We start from the raw sequence: 18,763 nt of genomic DNA, 5'->3' as shown, positions 1-18,763 counted from the left end.
GGGCTTTAGGACCTCGGGCTGCTGGGTGCTCTGTGTACGTCACGACCTCTCAGTCAGATGTAGGGGAGTGGGGGGGGGGGGCAGATCACATCAAAACAAACTTCAGGGATCAGGGTGAGTCATTATTCACGTTTAGTCCATATTTAAAGGATGCACTTACCTATGCACTTACGACCTCCTGGAAACATTTGATTTATTTTGAAGCTGACAATGCCTTTTTAAAACAGCTGAGAATCGCACTGGCACCGAAGCTAATGGTTAGCATGACAAGGATGTCAACAAGACATCACACTAGCCGGCTAGCTTGCTTGTTGGCTGGGAGGCTTGCGAAGCCGCTACGTAGCATCACAGTTCGGCTGCTGTTATCCTCATGCTTGTTGGTTTATGAAAATGTGCCTGTATCGGTTCCTGGTTAACTTCTGCTTTATAGTTTCATGAGCTGGTGCCTGTTTGTGGTCTGCGCAGGTGCAGTGGTCTTTATGACTCGCCCCCTGTTGTTTTGGTGTCTGCCACACTTCACCTGTTAAATCTGTCGTAACAGCAACGTTTCCAATATCTCTTATGATGATAGAGGTAGCGTAATAGTTTGAGTGAGTATGTCTGTGTCGTGAAGTAAACAAAGGACAGTTGTCAGCAAACACACAGAGACCTTTGGCAGACATCTCTGTTCTCAACCCAGCCTTTGTGTCCCCGAAACTAGTCAACCATTAAACACTCATCTTGTGTCACAAAGGTTCACGTTAGGTCGACTACAAATTGTTGCTGGGACTACATGGGTTCACCAACGTTTTTATTCTAAATAAACATCAAAAAGTCACAGTGGTTTTGGTGTGACATGTTTTCTCATTGGTCAGTATATTTAGTTTTCTATTGCCCTAAGGTGATTTGCATTTCCCTTATGATTGTGCATATAGTTTTGTGTTTCTTCCTCTTTCTAGGTTATATAGACCCTGGTCTGCCACCTGGTGAGGAGGCCTTGCTGGGTGGAAAGAAATATGACGAGCGGGAAGAGCCTGCTGCTTAAGGTGATCCTGCTGGGGGACGGTGGTGTGGGCAAGTCCTCCCTTATGAATCGTTATGTTACAGACCGCTTTGACTCCCACTCCTTTCACACCATCGGCGTGGAGTTCCTGAACCGGGATCTGGAGGTAGATGGGCGCCTTGTCACTCTTCAGATCTGGGACACAGCGGGCCAGGAGCGCTTCAAGTCCCTGCGCACGCCCTTCTACCGCGGTGCAGACTGCTGCCTGCTCACATTCGCTGTGAACGACCTGCAGAGCTTCCAAAACCTCGGCTGCTGGAAGAAGGAATTCATGTTCTACTCGGACGTGAAAGACCCTGAACGGTTCCCTTTTGTGGTACTGGGCAATAAGGTAGACATGGAGCAGAGGGTGGTGGGGTCCGAGGAGGCACGGGCGTGGTGTGAAGAGAACGGCTGCTGCCCTTACTTTGAGACCAGTGCAAAGGATGACACTAATGTCACAGCTGCATTTGAGGCAGCTGTACGGGAGGTTCTGGCTGCTGAGGACCAGATTGACCATGCTCTTCTGAGTAGTACTATCGATCTACATGGTAACCGCAAGACTCCTCGTACATGCTGCTGATTAGTCAGGTATAATTCTGCCTTGTCTTCTCTCTTGCATAATCTTGCACATGGCAGTTTTCAGGGCCAGTAAGATATTGTTTATGGTACACGTACTGTAGGTGCAAGGCACTGTGCACAGTATCACCTAAAGATAATGTGGACAAGATACAGCTGCTCTGAAAAGGGCTATGGTCAAGGATACAACTGGTATGTAGATTGTTAAATGACTGCTCTTACAAAGGTACAGGCACACTGTAACAGGCACACTCATTCTTTTTTACTCTGTCTGCTTTCAGTAGTGTTGCACGTAAACATTTTTTACATAGCGTCAGCTTTGTCTGCATTTGCAGGAGTTGTATCAAATTGTGTTTTCAGAGCATTTATCTGTTTGAAATAATACATATTTTAGTTAACACAGTAGACAAGAGAATTTAATGAGCCTCGCTTAAATAGCACACTTTACATTCTGGCACTGCGGCGTACAGTTGTACTCCTCAACAGTTTGGCCATGAACAGATTTTCCCCAGGTTTTAGAGCCACTTTGAATACAACATCACATCTTCCTCTTATCAGATATTTGAGCAGAAGTGGAGAGTTAATGTATTTTCTGGACCCAGAGGGTTTCTGTGAGTGACGGTGTTACCAACCCCGGAAAGATTAGAGATGCTTTGAAACTTTCAGCATCAGTATAGCCCCGTTTCCAGCATCAGTCAGATTTGGTTCAGTACACTTTGGTACGGCTTGATAAGGTAAATCTGATCTTGCTTGCGTTTCCACAGCCAACCGTATCTTTACACATCACTCAATCAAAGCGGCGTGACAAAGTGTAGACAGCCAGTAAATTCAACAAAGAAGAAGAACGCACAGTAAATAAAGATCAATGATTCCTTGGAAGGTCTGCATCTCCGAGGTCGTCCATTGGGCAGAGCTACGCGTTGACATTGGTCCCAAAGACAACCTTGAATTTACTCTCTCCAAATCACTGGTGCGTTTTGTGTTTGTCATTTATTACCGCTGCCGCACAGGAAGTGAAGATTCTTTCAACCAATCAATGGACTGCAGTGTCTTGCGCCAACATTTAGGGTCGTATCGGTACGCTTGGCACCCCAACAGAAGGCTACCAAAAAAAAGTAGGACGGTACAGATCGGCTATTTTTGAAAGTGGAAACATCAATAAATGTGAACCGAACCGAACTGAACCTGACTGCTTGGTGGAAACGGGGCTTTAAGATGACCATACAAGTTAAATGATTTCTGCATTCAAAAGGGAGACAACATTGATTTTCTGGGATATAAAGGGAAAGCTTTAACTTTGCTGATCTGACTGTATGCATTGGTACGAGCTATTGTGGTGATTTTATTTTGTTAAATCTGTTCTCACTGCACTGCTGGGTAGCAGGAGATGTCATGTTTACTATTGAGGTATTATCTGATCATTTTAATTTCCAATGATTTATGTCTATTGATCTGTTTTCTGAGTAAGAAGGTCCTTGAAGTTTAAAAAATAATACTGCTTTTGCAATTCTCATTGATTTGTGAAGCACGTTTTCTTCACCAAACATGCTGTTTTTGAGTGAGATTAATTGTTAGATCAAGGGCTGATTTAAGTCTGTTTTCTCATGTAAGAGGTTTTTTTTTTTTTAAACAATTTGAATTAACAGTCATTTTTATAATTATGTCATACATGTAGTCTAAAGGCCTTAACATTCCAGTCCTTCACTTGTTCTGTTTCATTGTTATCCTCCTCTGCTTGACTGGTATATTACATGCGCCTTGTGCCGTCAGTCTGCTCCACTCTTGGTCTCAGCTGAATATGAAATAGTCTGAGCACAAGGATACGGCTGTTAGGACTACTAATGTGTGCATTGTGCATCACCTCTCCTCTCCGTTTATGCAGTGTCGAAGGAAACATACAACAGAGTATTCTGAGAACTTAACAATGTTTGTTTCAGCTGGATGGTACGTTTTTCTTTCAGTGTTTTTGTCATTGAAAAACATTACGATGTATTACTGTTATCAGCCAGGGGGCATTGTTGTTCGCCTGGATGGTTTGAGAAAATAATGTCTGAAATTCAATGATTCAAACTGAGGTAAGAAATGTTACAAAAATAATAATTCACATCATTCATCATTAGATTGCTTCTGGAGTTATGTTGTAGTGTATTATCCAAACGTCCATGCCTGCTTGATAAATAAGTTAATTTAAATTCTGATTGCACAAAGTCTTTATGGTTCAAACTCTATGCTATGGTCTGTATGTTGGAAATAGTTTGTATTCCCTTTGCTGGGGATCACTATTTATGCCTTTAAATTCAAAGTATGTGTTCTACTCAGCGTATGTGCAGACCAATGGTGAATATAACAGGAGCTTCACTGTGAAACTAAACCAAAAGAAATCAGGTACATTTACATTTACTTTATTAACATGGTTCTTTTGGTTTATAAAATGCTTCCAATCAATCTATAGGATTAGTGTTCAAGTTTACCAGGTGGGCTGAGTACTTCTGAGAGAATCTGTACTAACTGTGAAGGGAGTTGGGCATTTGATCATTAATTCAAAGCTAATGTGAGGGCTGTTAGTTTATTTGTCAGCGTTGATAATATCTGGATTAATCTCCTTTCTGTGCCGTTTGTTTTTATCTTGTTCTTATATTGTAGCCTATCAGACTGTTTACCTAAAATGTAACTCACCTGAGAACCAGAGGGTACTTAAAAGATGGTAGCATAACCCTGCAGTATGTTGCTAACATGATGCTGTCTTATAATCACTGCAACCCAGTCTAATATCAGTATTTTGTTCATTGTTTCTGTAATATTTATGAATGTAAAAACACGTTTCTTTGGGCTGTCCATATTAATGGCTTATGTACATTGCTTTTATTTAGTAGAAAATGACACTGAATGTCTGCTTCACTCTCAGTGCTCAAACTCATCAGTGTGATTAAAGCCGTGTGAAAGCTAGACTGTTCATCCTGATTATGTGTTGATCTAATGGAGAAATCCTCTTTTTTTTTTTTTTTTTGCACTGCGGAGAATAAGACTGGGTGTGCCAACATGCTGGCAAAGTGGTACATACTCTCCAGTGCTTGGCTACAAATAAAACATGCAACAAACCAAACAGTGACTCTTATCATGTCTGTGGTCTTTATGCTCACGCTTTGAAAACTCATGAAAGTGTGTGGCTTTATATCAACTTTAATTGTTTGCTTAACGATTGAAAAACCAAAGCTCCGAAACTATTTTTAAAACTAAAATAGGTCACTCCCGAGTAATCCGAATACTTTAGCTTTCTACCTCTCTGCAGTCATTTTCACCATCAGGAAAAAAAAGAAAGAAAAGTTTTTCAGTGTTTGCAGTGAAATGAAGCATGACTAATCCCGAGCAAGGATCCAAAATGCAAAACTCTTGAATTTCATCACACAAGACCTTGAATGTCTTTGAATGACCAAGTATGTGTGGGAACCTGAGAGCTAGAGAAGACGGTTTATTTCCTCTTCATTAAAAGAGATACTAAGCATGCACAGCATACTGTGAAATAAGAAGGGCAGGAAAAAATAAATACAATTTCATTAGATCTGCCTCTCAAACTACATATTTTGAATGGAATTATAGAAAGCACACATTCTATAGTAAATGGTCAAATGCCAAAAAAAGGAAATAGGCAGAAAGTATTGAACTGTAATGGCTCAATAAAAAAAATGCATTTCTTCTGCCAGTATTATAACATTTTATAACTTACAATGTGACATGCAGTAACCTAAATCCAAATTAAAGCACTAATGAAGAGTCACAATTTAACTACCAAGATGAATCAGAAGATTCCAATACTTCATAGAAGTAGCATTTTGATGACCGGTGGCTCAGTTGTGATGGACTTTGTTGAAAAGAGCTCCTGCAGCAGCACCGGAGGCTGTGTCAGGAGGTGTCAGACGTGTTCGCAGGGTACGGAGAGCACAGTGTCCCCCCTCTGTCTCTATGCAGCCTCCCATACAGGTCGTAGCCTCTCCTCTCCTCTTTCACCCTGTGCCTCAGGTTCACCTGGTTCAAAGCCAAGTGCAGGGAACAGTGCACCTGTGGACATCAGAGGAGAGAATACAAAACACCTTACAAAATACCTTGGCCCCTGGATGTGGTAGGACGCCAAGGTTGGAGCACCAGTTAAACACTGACACCACCAGACGCTGCACCTTCACAGACTACAAATATATTCAGAGGCACTCTGCACAAATACTTTCAAAGAATATTCTTTTTATTATCAAACTTCACCAACACAAAAAATAATCATCAAACAGCCAAAACTACCTCTCACAGCTCCATAAAGCTTCCACCAAATAGAAAAATCTAATTAAAATCTAAGTAATACACAAAGTGTAAAAATAGTAGTAATTTCAGCTAAATAAAGGGAGTTGTTATACAATAACTACAACAGAATTCCTAAAGAATTAGAGACAAAACAAAGCCGTCTCTAAAAAAAAAAAAGTACCTCAGCCATGCATTAACAGCAGGGGAGACTCACACCTTCATGTGTTTTTGGCTTAATAATGAGGCAACTCGATAAGTTAGCACCTAGTGCTTTAGCTATCTCAAAATTATGAGAAACAATTTCAGACCTATTTTAGATCAGAACTTCCCTAATATGTCTCTTTTTTTGGGAAGACACTTTGAAAAATCCTTTAAAACTCCTTCAGTATCCTCACACTGAATCCATCATTTCCATATTAGGAGGGAGGAGGGGGTCATGCAGCAGCAGGGGTGGTGTTGTGTGGCTGATGTTGTGTGTGGTTGCGGTCTCAGAAGAGCTGCATTGAGGCTTTGGGTCTAACCCCCTCTTTGTCCTGAGGACCCTCTCCTTTGACATGTAATATAACCCTTGGCAGAGACTCGTAGTGCAGGTGGCCCCCACAACTGGCTCCCTATTGGCTAGCTTTTCAAAAACAGGCCTGACTCCATTGTTGTGACTTTTCTCAAGCCCGTGAGAAAAGTCCTGAGGTCAGCATGAGACTGCAAATGCATGCTTGTCTGCCACCATGGCAACCAGATGTGAGGGATGGCGGCCATGGTAACGTATAATCCCTATTCCCTGTAACAGCTGCATTACAGCTGTGAGTGTTGCAGAGTGGTTATTTCTTACAAATGTTAATGTATTAGTGGTGTGTTATTTGGATTTTTAACGTTACATAAAGCAGAAGGTGTTTTTGACTAATGTGAGCAAATAAAGAGCAATAACTCTCAGATTTTGGTCATAAGGCTTTGACAATAAAGGGTTTTGGTTCAAACCTCAGATACATATAATACAGTTAAAACAGTAAAATAATATATCAGTTCTCAACAAGAAAAGTAAAAATATAAAAGACAACATTTTTAAGAGTCTGTGACAACACGTGGCTCTGTGCTGATGATGTGGAAAGAATTGTTGGAGTCCATTTAGATCCCCATGTTGTTGGTGGAGGAGTGACAGATCAGACAGGAAGCAGGTGAGCCTAACACCGTGCACTTATACCCTTTCTCCCCAGATACCGCAGAACAGCAAAGTTATAGGTGGTTGACACAGTGTAGGTGAGCTACGAAGAGAAAAGGAGAGACAGAAAGCATCAGAACAGAAATGAAAAGAAGAAAAATGACGCCACAAATAGGAAAAAAAATATGATAAAGCGCTTATGACATTAATTTCATAGCAGATACCATCCATATAACAGCTTCTGTAATGGAGCATGCAAAGTATAATGGGTGCACCATTTGGCTGGCTGGAAAACCACCAGACATTACAGCATTATTATGATGTTTGTGTCAGCTGAGAATGAGGAACAGAGAGCAACAGTACAAAAGTCATCAGTCATGGAGGCTTGGGATGCTTCACCGCCTACACTTTGAGCGTCACTAAGTCACATGAGCCATAACACTATTGTTGGTGCAGCCAAATTGGCCCCAGCTGAAGCATAATCACTTACCAGAGCCAGGAGAGTGATGCCCGCACCAGCAAAGGCAGCAATGTAGAGGTCATAAGTCATCCGGTACTGATGGGAGGAGATTTGCATTAATGGAGATAACATGTTTTCATTTCATTTCAAGCAAAAACATGATAGCTGAGCTTGAATCAGTTATTGTTTCTTACCTCTCTGGTCTTACAAACACCGGATAGGGTTATACCACAAGCTTTCCCTGGCACTGCATTCCATGGCAGGAGACCTAGAAAAGATGCATCTCTGTATTTAATTTGAGTTTGTATTTACAGACAAAACTAAAAAGGATAAAGATGCAACAATTGAATATTTTTTTGACATTATCCAGAAATTCCATAAAATGACCAAAACCAGCAACATGTTGGTAATTTCTCAATGTTTTCTGACTTCCCTAGCTTGTCTGTGGCACTCAAAGCCCTGTGGTTATCATTGAACTGATGAATGTTTAATAATTAAAAGGTCACAAATGTATTTGTTCATTTCTATAATGGGATATATCATTTCCCAAAACATCTGGGCACAGCTGGTTTAAGTAAACAATACCATAACCCTGGGAAATAGTGCATTTGTTGCAGCTGGAGATCAATACATATTTGATGAGCTAGTGAGTATTTACATCATCAGGACAAAGTACATTGGTTGTCTCACAAAATACACTTCCTATGTTTATCGTAACAAAAGGATGATGTCACCTAGTGACAGTTGGGCTGTCATGTTTTTTATCACCTGTCAGGGCTCTGAGGCTCATTGGATTTAGTCTGAAATATTACTACTGACAGGGTTGCAAAACATTTGTAAGGATCATTAAAAGGTACATTTTAATGGATTTGATGGTCGTCTGACTTGACTCGAGTGAGGTTGTCATTTGTGGTTAGCTGTACGCATCATTTCGAGGGTTTGCCATAAGATTTGTTAAAAACATTAATTTTCCTCAGAAGATGAAATTTGAAATCTTTAGTGATCCACTGACACTTTATAACGCTATCTGCAGGTCAGCGTTTTTCATTTGAACAATATTTTCCAATTTCAGGCCAGACATCTTGAAAACTATTGGCTTACCATGCCCTCCAAGCTTTGGATGCACCTTGTGTTTGGTGCTTTTTATTAGCTAGAAACAGCATGCTAACACAGTAGTGCAAGTAGAGGACAGATATGGTACAAAAAAACACTCAACTTTAGCATTGGCATTGTAGGCATGTTAGTATATTTGCTTATAGGTAAAGCTTTTTATGATATACAACTAGTCCTGTTAATGGATTTTGGTTGAAACTGGAGGTCAGTGTCAATAGAAATGATTCAGACAGCTTTTAATAGTCATACAGTTACAGTTACCACAAGACTAAGACTCATGTGTTGCTATTAATGGATGTCTCGTTACCGTATTGCCTTGCATCCACACAGAGCTGGTTGATACTTGCTGGGGTCTCAGTCAGAACATCAATAGTGTGGCAGGTGGCGTCCATGTTGTAGAAGAAGTAGACAGGCAGGGCTGAGAAGGCGAACACCAACAGCCACAGCACAGCTAACACATATGTCATCACTATAAACTGTACAATGAGAGAGAAGATGAAACATTAGTGCACATAATTGTGAACTAAATTAATGCACATAAGTAATGTAAGAGAGTTTTTTTATGAGCACTGACTCACTAAGTGACCAAATGTACTTTTTTTTTTTTTTGCCTGATTAGCTTTACTTATTATCTCACTCTATGTTCTTTTCCTAGTCTTCCAACCACTCAGCTTGTTCTCCATCCGCTCAAACACACACTGTATGCTTATCTTTGCATGTCCCCAAAGGTTTTTAGCAGCTTTAAGATTTTCAGCTCAGCACCCACTAGGGAGTGATATGTGTATTAATCCCATCCAATCTCTCCAATCCCTTTTACTTGTCCCACTCTGGGCCCTCTCACCGAGGAGCTGAGGCAGCGGCCGCACATGGTGCTCCTGAACTCTCCAAAGGTTTGCTTGGCAGCGCTCGTGGTGTAGAAGCCCTCAGCCAACAGCACGATGCAGTAGACGAAGAAAAAGGTGGCCAAACCATAGATGAAATACTGGAAATACTGAATGCTGAAAGGAAGGATGATAACAGGGAAAATTCAGGGTTGCAAAGGACCAAACCCCTCTGATAAATAGACTACAGCCACAGAAAGTCCACGGCAAGATTAAAAAGATGTCACCCTAATGGTGGAGATGCTTAAATTGAACACTCACATGAATGCAAGGGTGATGTAGTCCTGAAGGTTACGGGCGAAGTACGTCTCGATGAGTCTCTCCGTCTCTGTGAGTGCCTGGTGACCACAGCCGCAGAAGAGGGCAATGCCAGAGAAACACAGCAGTGTGGCGACGAGGGAGCAGTATGGCACCCCACCCAAACAGCGCATACAGCAGTCATAGCAACCTGTTTATGAGGACACAGCACCATGAAAGTCAGGGAACATATTTAACTGATGCAGTATGGCAGACAGAAAAGAAGAGGAGCAAATAATGCAAAGTAGGAATGTAAACTAGCTGCTTTCTGGAAAAGTGAGAATCTCTTTTTTTTTATACTTTCATAAATGTAAGTGGACGTGTGCAAACAGTCCTTCTTCATCCTAAATCTTGAGAAAGAACAAGCTTCTTTGCATTGTTGGATTATTCCAAGGCCATGCTGTCATAGTTTGTGAAAGTAGACTGGCAGATGTCTGAAACATCGTTGTCTGTTTTAAACATCACATTCAATTCCACTGAATTTAGGAGGAGGGAGAAATCATGGAAAGGGAAGAAAAAAAAATCTGCATATAATGCTGAAACGATCTTCATTAAGATGACATATTGTTAAACATTTGATCCAGACCCCCCTTAAACAAAAGCTAACTATACTTTGTCTCTGAAGATTCTTCTGCCGCGGCAAACACTTTTGCTCCTTCAGTAAAGCAGTGCATTCTAACAAATGGTCATGTGCTGTTTGAATGGATGCCAAGGGCCAAGGGCATGGGGATGTGTCTGCTCTGACCCCCACTCGCACCCTGCCTCCATTCAGCACCCAGCATGCAGAGTGTGAGAAAAAGGGGGAAGGAGGAGAGAAGAGACAAAGTGAAAGAGAGAGAGAGAGGCTGCTTTTGTGACTGCAGAGACAACAGTCTTTGTCCCACAGCATCATGGGGGTACAAGGGCCACCAATGTCAAGCAAACAAAGACCAGAGGCACCTCTATGCTTACACACACACTCACACACACACACACACTCACACACACACACACACTTCCTTCTGGGGAGACTCAGGAACGAAGAAAGTGACAGTGGGGATCTGTCTGTGTAGAAGAGGATGGAGAGGCAAATATAGAAACAAACAAAACAGTGTGCATGTATGCCATTGCACTCTTGCATGCCTGCATCCATCCACACACACACACACACACACACACACACACACACAATGGAAGCAGACAGACTGTGATTGGTACCATTACAGTAAACACAGATGGAAGGGGGGGGGAGGCAAATAATGGCCCTTTAATTGAACACATCTACATGTGTGTATGTGTGGAAGGGAGAGGGACAAACTGTGCTCACTATTAGCCCATGCTGACTGCTAACAACTGTGCCGTGAAGGAGGAAATTTGAAAGATAAAATGTTACAATAAATTACAAATATTATATAAGCAACAAAATAACAATAAGTAGTACCATTATGACTCAATGTGCAAAACGTGAAAAATAAATATGCATAGGCTATAGGCTTATTTTTTTTTGCACCAGAGTTTTAGCATTTCGTAGCGGTGTATCTTTAATTTCTATTCGCGTGCCTTCAGACACACCTGGTACAATTGAGCTAATTAGTGACATCACCGGCCTAAGCTAACAGCTGCGAAACCAAAGTTGCCCACAGTCCCTCGCTTTGAGACTTGGCTACAATAAAAATACAGTCCTCGTTATGGTGAAAAATGCAAAGCCGAGGCCAAGTTCGACTCTTTAAAAGATGGAGAAAGATTGCGACCGAAAGCAAATGCGACAAGGCTGCTCTGAAAGCAGTCCTGCCATTTCAAGCATGAAATAAATCTCATAATATCTGTGAAGCATCAGCCGGTGAGTAGCCGACCTCTAAAGTGACAAAAAAAAAACTTAATAAGTTCTGATGCCCTTTCACAGTCTCATTCATAACAGCCTGCTCTCACATAAAAAAAAAAAAAAAAAAAACAGATTTGTTAAAACGAAGTATCCGGTCTGTTAAAGGCTATTAAAGGTAAATATTCTAATGGCTGGAGTTTCTTACCCATGTCTGGAAGGATGCGTTCAGGACTTCGTTGATTAGCCTACTGCTGCTGCTGCTGTCTGCTCTGCAGCTGTTCTGATGATGATATGCGCAACTAGTCTCCGGCCCCCGTATATCAATCTCAACTCGCTTTCTGTTCCCACAACAATGCACAGAGCCGCTGATGGCTGCAAGTGCAATCTTAAAGAAACAATGTCGCCTTTCAATGAACTTAAAGGCGGAGAAAAATGAGGAGGTCAAGGTTCTTACGCTTGCTTGAAATTTCATTAGTTCATTGTTGATGAATATTTGCATATTTAAGGAGCAACTTGTTGTGCAAACACAGAAGAACATTTTGTTTCATTGTTGCGAACATGTTTTCCTCTTCTGTTAGTTGACTATCAAATCTCTAGGGCATGCAGTCTGTGGTTTAACAAGGGCCTTTTCTTTTAATGACAACATGATAATAAAACCAAATGAGGAACAGCTCATACATCATGCAGAAGATCTTTGTAATGATGAATTCTGTTTGTCCATGGCCAGTAAAGACGATCTGAATTAAAAAAATATATATCATTAAAAGGGACCTGCTGTATTAAAAAGTAAAAATGTACAATCTTAATCTGTTCTGGGAATTTATCATTTGTCTGCCCATCATTGCAGATAGCTGTTCACCAATGAGTCTGGTTCTGGTCAGGCCTCTACATGCTAAAAGAAGGTTTTTCTTCAACGCTGGTTATTCATATAGTGTAACAAGACAACTTTTGTTTTTCTTTGGCGCTTTATTAATTCAAAATGTTTTATATATCCACTTGATCTTTAGTAAAGCAATTTTTCATTGGTTTTAACAGAGCATGAATAGTAATAAAGCGACTTTCAGTTTGTGCCTTTTGGGCTGGAAACTACTCAATACACAAGTTCCTTTGATAAGAAAATCATCACTTGTGTTTTAATTATACAGGATTAATAAGAAATGCCCTCATTTGTATCTCAGGAATATTCCAGTGGGTACTTTAGGTCAGTGCAGGCTGAGTCTTTGTTCCTGTTGGTTAATTCAACCCTTTTACCCACAGATGTTTAGCTTGTGGAAAAAAACTGTGGAAAATGAGATGTACTTTGAGTGGAACAGAGCAGCATGCAGCAGGGAAGCGTCACTGATCTCAGTTGACCTGACTGTGGTGGAGTGAGAGACCGTCCTCTGATTCATCTCCACCCTCTGGCTAAACACCAGATAAAAAGATGCTTTGGCTTCATCTTTGTCCAGCAGATGGCAGGCTTTCTACTGCCACAGCACTCGCACAGTGGCAGGCATGAGGCGTTTTATATAAAAAAAAACAAAAAAAACACTGACTTTAGAAAAGAAAATCACTAAACATGGTGCCTTTTTAGTTTGTAAGAATGTGGGATTGTCATGGATTGTCAACCCGGTCAAAATGTTGCATTTAACCCACATTAGTCCTGCTTTAATATTAATTTGTCAACGTTGTAATCTAATGGGATCTGATGTTCCTTCTTTAATTTGTAATTTTGTTATGGGCCTCTTAATTCCCTCTTAGCTAATGTACCTTACCTCACAGTACAACTATATTAGATGTTTTTTTTCTAGTCGGTAGCTCTGAAATCCTCTAGAGAAACACCTCTCATGTTATACAAGCCTTGTTCTGCACTAACCAGGTTGTTGTACATTGTTTTTTTTTACAGGCTCAGGCTGCTGGCTCTCCTCCTTCCTCTAACAAAGGTGTGTCTTAAATTGATCACTCAACAGTTTATGATACCATTAAAGTAAAAAAAAAAAAAAAAAGCAACTCAAAGCTAAAACAATTAGCCTAGTCTCCTTGTCTAATTGTGTGTTAACAGATTTGTAAACACATTTTACCCTGACTCATTCATACTTAATGTATCACTTAACCTGGTTTGATATCTCAATCGTTCCCCTGCATGCATACAAATGTATCTGTAACACATGAGAGCAACTGCCTTTTGTAAAGATTTCTTTGAACACAGTGTGATATCCCTCTGAACATCTGTCATCGGAACAACAAGCCTGTTGGGTTACTTTGTGCAGTACAGTAGCTCCTCTTTTTCCCCCCTGCCTTTTGGGTGCCATCCAGCATCGTGGGTGAAAAGCAACGCTATCGGATAACAGGTGTGAAGCAGCGACTTGAGACGGCGGTGTTCCTTCCCTCTGCCGCCTCTCACCTGTCCACAGCCACTCTCCCGCCTCCTGCTGCTTCTTGAGAGACTTTCATCACCTCCCCACTGGAGGAACATTAAACCCTTTTGTGTGTCTAAATTCTTTAGACTCCCCATTACAGAGGAAGGCCCAATCAACTCAGCAGCCATTACCTCTGTCTTCTTCTCGCTGCAGGGGTCAAGGAGAATAATCCCTAAAGATTAACACTGTGATGTTGGTATTTTAGCAGTCCCTTGTTATGGCATGCTGTAATACTGCATATATCATATGTGTGGAATACAATGGGAACAACTCTTCTGATAATATCAAATACTTCTTATCAGATCAAATTGTATGCATCCCTGGTATCTTATAGGCTATTGGGTCAACATTATATCGACATTGTTTTGCAGAATTACTCTTGACACATGTTGAGTACACTGTATCAGAATAATTTAACAGATATGATTATTAAAATGCAAGAAGCCTTTGACAAATACTCCTGTTTAATTCAGGGGCTGATTTCATCTTTGAAACTGTGTGAGTGAGGATTATACACTCTGCTGGCTTCATCTTGTTAGTCTTCAGAGTAATATTTGTTTTTGAGTCGAAGTGGAATCTCATTCTTCTCAGAGGGTGCCCTCTTCTTCCGTCTCAGGCCGCTTCTCCTCTGTTTCAGGTATAAAACAGTCGACACCACCAGCAAACATGTGGATGTTAGCATCATACACAGGCCTACTAACAGAGCCAGCTGACCTGATCTGGGGTCCTCTGCCTCACAGATGGGGGCCTTTGAGGGGGCTTGACCAAGGTTAGGTGTCCCTGTCCAGGTGGGCGCTCTGTCCATGTGGCAGGGCTCCATGCTCTCATTGACCAGTAGATTAACCCACACGGTGGTGTAAAGTGGAGCTGGTTTTCCTCCATCTCTGACCACAATGAACAGGTGATGCATACCCAGGTCCTTTAATTGAAGTTGCTGCATTACACTGATGTTCCCTGACCTTGAATCGATCTGGAATGGGCTGTTCTTTTGCACTGTTTCTGGTGCTACAACAGTGTACGTAATCTCAGAATTTAGCCCTGAGTCCTCATCGATGGCGTAGATTTTTGTAACCATGGTGCCTGCGATGGTTGCTGGAGAAATAGTCAGGCATGAGAAGTTGCTGCTGGGAAGAACCACTTTTGGCCGGTTGTCATTGATGTCTTCCACAAATATTGTCACCCTGGCAGTGGACGTCATAGTGACCGGATGGCCGTGATCGCTGGCCAGCAGGTAGAGTTCAAAGCGGTCCTGTGTCTCGCGGTCCAAGTTTGTGGTGGTGCGTAGCGTTCCCTGAGTGTTATCCACAACGAAAGGTCCACTGCTGTTAACAACATGCAACTCTGTGTTCCCATTTTCCCCTTCATCCGGATCAGTCGCCCCCACATCTCCCACCAGGGCAAACGGCGCAACATTCTCATAGATGAAAAAGATGAAGTGAGGCGTAAGAAACACAGGTGCATTGTCATTCTGATCCAGAACACGAATGGATATTGTGGCTGCTGACTCCAAGGGAGGAGAGCCGCTATCTCGTGCAAATACAGTAAGTGTGTGTTCACCCTGCTGCTCCCTGTCCAGAGAGGCGGACACCGACAGTTGACCGGTCACCGAGTCAATGTTAAAGATGGTAGGTATGTGTTTGTTCAGCCTGTAGGTCACTCTCCCATTGCGTCCGCTGTCTGCATCTGAAGCCAAGACCTGTAGCAGTGACATCCCTTGCTGGTTGTTTTCCTCCACCTCCAGCTGATACTGAGACTGGAGGAATTGTGGAGCATTATCATTGACATCTGCCACCATCACCCTGATCACACGCCTGGAGGCAGCCATCGCAGGTCCTTCGGCTGATCTCCCATGCGCTACCACAGTAATATAATGTTCTCTTTTCATCTCATAGTCAAGGGGCTTTGATGTGGAAAGCAGATATTTATCATTCTGCGGGTTCAAAGTGAAAGGCACCTCACCCTCAATGGAAAGAGATGAGCCTTTAAAGCTGCTGTCAGCCTCCAGCTCTAAAACAGCTAAGACAGTGGGGGGCTGGTTCTCTTGTAACACCAGAGTCTGGTTTTGATGCTCCGCTATGAACCCGATCTTGATCGTCAGCTCTTGGTGCGCCTTGGGGAGCACGTATACGGTTACCTGAGCGTCTGCTGGTGGGCAGTGGTGGCTGCTTGCTAGCACTTTCAGCTGCAGCTCCTCCAGGTTGTCACTTTGGAGGTCCTGTGTTAGTCGGATGTACCCAGTGAGGCTGTCAAGGCTAAAGAGCTTCTTGGCCCGCTCTGAGACTTTGGGACTGAGGGAGTACAGGATTGCAGCATTCACGCCTGAATCTGGGTCTGTGGCTCTGACCTGAGCAACCAGTGTGTTCTTCAAAGAATCTCCGGGGATGGAGACACTGCGGGGGCTGTCAGGGCTAAAGCTAGGACAGTTGTCATTAACATCTGTCACTGTGACTATTAAAGTTGCTGTAGCACTTAAAGGGTCCAAGCCGCAGTCGGAGGCTACAAGCACCATTCGATACAGGTCCCTAGTCTCCCTATCCAGAGGTGATTGCACAATCAGCATGATGATAGAGCCGTCTTCCTCAAACTTTAAACTAAAAACTCCATCAGAATCTTCCAGGTGGTAATGTAGCTCACTGTTATATCCAACATCTCTGTCCTTAGCCTGCTCATCCAGTAAGAAGCTGGTCCCCACATTGACATCCTCAGGCACCCTCAGGTGTATTTCACCATTTTCAAACTGAGGTGCATTGTCATTGATGTCCTGTATGATCACAGGGAACTGTATAAGGTCTCCTGAGGGCCCCACTACAGCATTGTGTAAAATAATGCATTCCTCAGCCTTTGTCTCCTCGGGGCAGAGGGCCTCACGATCCATCTTTTGCTCAGTCGTGTAGAAATTCCCTGTGTTTTTGTCCATCCACAGATACTCCTGGGTCAGGAGCTGGTAAGGTGGTGGAAAGTGTTTACTGAGTGACCCAGCCAGAACACCGGGCTCCTGTTCCTCTGGGATGGAAAACCAGACAGAAGAATCACACATGATCTGCCGGAGATGGAGCACAACCAGCATATTCTGACAGGAAAGAAACAAAGTGTGAGCCGTTTGTAAAAGCACCTCTCTGATTTTGGTTATGATTTGACTCTCTCTCTGCTGCACTTGAGACTGACAGAGTCTAGAGGTTTTCCCTGGTGGTGATAAGGTTTAGACGTAATGCCTCAGTGAGCTCTTTTAGGAAACGCAGGCAGCAGCACAATGAAGGTAATCTGAGGCCCCTCTCTTATCTTCAACCAATTACTCTCACGTAAATATACAAACAACAAAAAAAAAAAAAAAAAGCAAATAGCAAAGCACATACTTGGCATAACAAAAGAACAATTCATTTGTATACTGCAAATATTTTTTTGCTTATTTTATCAAATTTACCAGTCATCGGTTTTTCTTTTCATATCTAAGAAGATAATATTCAGGTTATACAATCTAAGAAAAAATTCCAGTTATTGACTTTAACTTGATCAGAAAAAATGAGACAGCAATCAGATATGTCTTAAAGCTATTTGACCATGTTTTTTTTTTTAGATTTATATGCCTTTTTTAACACTGGATTAAATGAATTGACAACTGGATAATTCCTGTATTGCTTTTGACCTACTGACCTGCAAAAGTCCAGCCCAGTTCATATTATCAAGAGTCCCATGGCCCATCGCCCTCACACATGTTACCCAAGATCCCCAGCAGTAAGTGAGCACCGAGGACGAAAACAGCAACCTAAACCTGCACAGCTGAGGCAGAATTCATTACACGCCCCTCCTACAGCACTTACCTTGTGTGTCAGACTGACATAGGAGAAGCTAGAGGAACAACAGGTTTACCTGCATGAGAGGAACACGTGTTTTTGTGGCAACTCATGCGTTCCTAAAGGATAAAACAATGATTAAGCATGTGGTTTATGGACATATCTTTCCTTTGAACTATATGGGATAGGATTAATGTGCAAATACCAAATGTGCTTGCACACCTGTTTTTATTAGCACACCTGCTGTCTGCTGTTCATTAAACTTTGTAATCTTTCAGAATTGTATCTGAATCATTGTTCATCAGCAGATTTATCTTCTGGTATACTGTTTTGTTTCCTGCATATTTCCAGAAGCCTCCAAACCCCCACAGATCAAGTTACTATAAATAGCACAAGTGTAAAAATGCATATATATATATATATATATATGTTTTAAACAAATTCTAATTACTTTGTATGTTGAAATTATAAGATACAAACCTGAGAAATGTAAACACATTTGCTAAGTTATTATCATACCCCTTCATTAATGAGCTTCAACATCAAAATACAATAGGCTCAAAAGTGCATCAATTGTAAAACTTCAATTATAAAATATGATAACAGTCTCTAAAAGGGGCTTCTGACTAAAACATACTTGTGTTAACTATATTCAGTGCAATTGAGCGTACAAGACTACTCCTCTAAAAATTACATAATATGGGCCACAGAGGAACAGCTGTTCTGAAGGGATTTGAACTGAAATTGCATCACAGCGGCCCCTATTGACAGAACCGGGTACTGAACACGTTACAGCAAAATACATTTTTAAAATGGGTTGACAAGTCGAACGATTTTTTTTTTTTAATTTAAAGAAAACTCTATGAATAAGTTAACTCTGCTGAGTTAATTTAAGTCCAGCTGCAGTCTGGAATTTAGGGAGAGATTATTTTGTGAAAATGTTGTAGTCTGACTAAAAAATGATGATATAAATTATTA

General features: G+C 41.7%; 3 protein-coding genes and 1 long non-coding RNA gene across 6 annotated transcripts; 2 read left to right on the top strand and 2 right to left on the bottom strand.

The window, feature by feature from the left end:
* The first annotated feature begins 37 nt into the window (after positions 1 to 37).
* On the top strand, positions 38 to 4,703 carry rab9b (RAB9B, member RAS oncogene family). Of its 2 annotated transcripts, none has more exons than XM_061047739.1 (2): positions 38 to 114; positions 939 to 4,703. In XM_061047739.1, the coding sequence occupies exon 2, from the start codon at positions 996 to 998 to the stop codon at positions 1,602 to 1,604; it is 609 nt and encodes a 202-aa protein (XP_060903722.1). In that variant the 5' UTR covers positions 38 to 114; positions 939 to 995; the 3' UTR covers positions 1,605 to 4,703. The 2 variants fall into 2 exon arrangements, with proteins under 2 accessions (XP_060903722.1, XP_060903723.1); XM_061047740.1 differs by lacking the exon at positions 38 to 114 and adding an exon at positions 121 to 849.
* A 585-nt stretch (positions 4,704 to 5,288) lies between these two features.
* LOC132981718 (myelin proteolipid protein-like) lies at positions 5,289 to 11,974 on the bottom strand. 2 transcript variants are annotated; one of them, XM_061047736.1, is made up of 7 exons: positions 11,801 to 11,974; positions 9,759 to 9,945; positions 9,458 to 9,614; positions 8,924 to 9,092; positions 7,698 to 7,771; positions 7,534 to 7,599; positions 5,289 to 5,656 (listed from the first exon to the last, which is right to left on the bottom strand). In XM_061047736.1, exons 1-7 carry the CDS (start codon positions 11,802 to 11,804, stop codon positions 5,501 to 5,503), a joined length of 813 nt encoding a protein of 270 aa, XP_060903719.1. In that variant the 5' UTR covers positions 11,805 to 11,974; the 3' UTR covers positions 5,289 to 5,500. The 2 variants fall into 2 exon arrangements, with proteins under 2 accessions (XP_060903719.1, XP_060903721.1); XM_061047738.1 differs by lacking the exon at positions 5,289 to 5,656 and adding an exon at positions 5,821 to 7,146 and having other exon boundaries at positions 11,801 to 11,957.
* On the top strand, positions 11,011 to 18,065 carry LOC132981720 (uncharacterized). The gene is made up of 3 exons (XR_009674643.1): positions 11,011 to 11,613; positions 16,918 to 17,878; positions 17,929 to 18,065. It is a non-coding gene; the product is annotated as an uncharacterized LOC132981720 (long non-coding RNA).
* Positions 12,417 to 17,732, bottom strand: pcdh20 (protocadherin 20). Its single transcript, XM_061047735.1, has 2 exons — positions 17,646 to 17,732; positions 12,417 to 17,064 (listed from the first exon to the last, which is right to left on the bottom strand). Exons 1-2 carry the CDS (start codon positions 17,691 to 17,693, stop codon positions 14,530 to 14,532), a joined length of 2,583 nt encoding a protein of 860 aa, XP_060903718.1. The 5' UTR covers positions 17,694 to 17,732; the 3' UTR covers positions 12,417 to 14,529.
* Positions 18,066 to 18,763: the final 698 nt, after the last annotated feature.

The sequence above is a fragment of the Labrus mixtus genome, chromosome 10 (genome assembly GCF_963584025.1).
Source record: "Labrus mixtus chromosome 10, fLabMix1.1, whole genome shotgun sequence".
In the NCBI taxonomy this organism is placed as follows: domain Eukaryota; kingdom Metazoa; phylum Chordata; class Actinopteri; order Labriformes; family Labridae; genus Labrus; species Labrus mixtus.
This window is presented reverse-complemented; position numbering and strand designations above follow the sequence as displayed.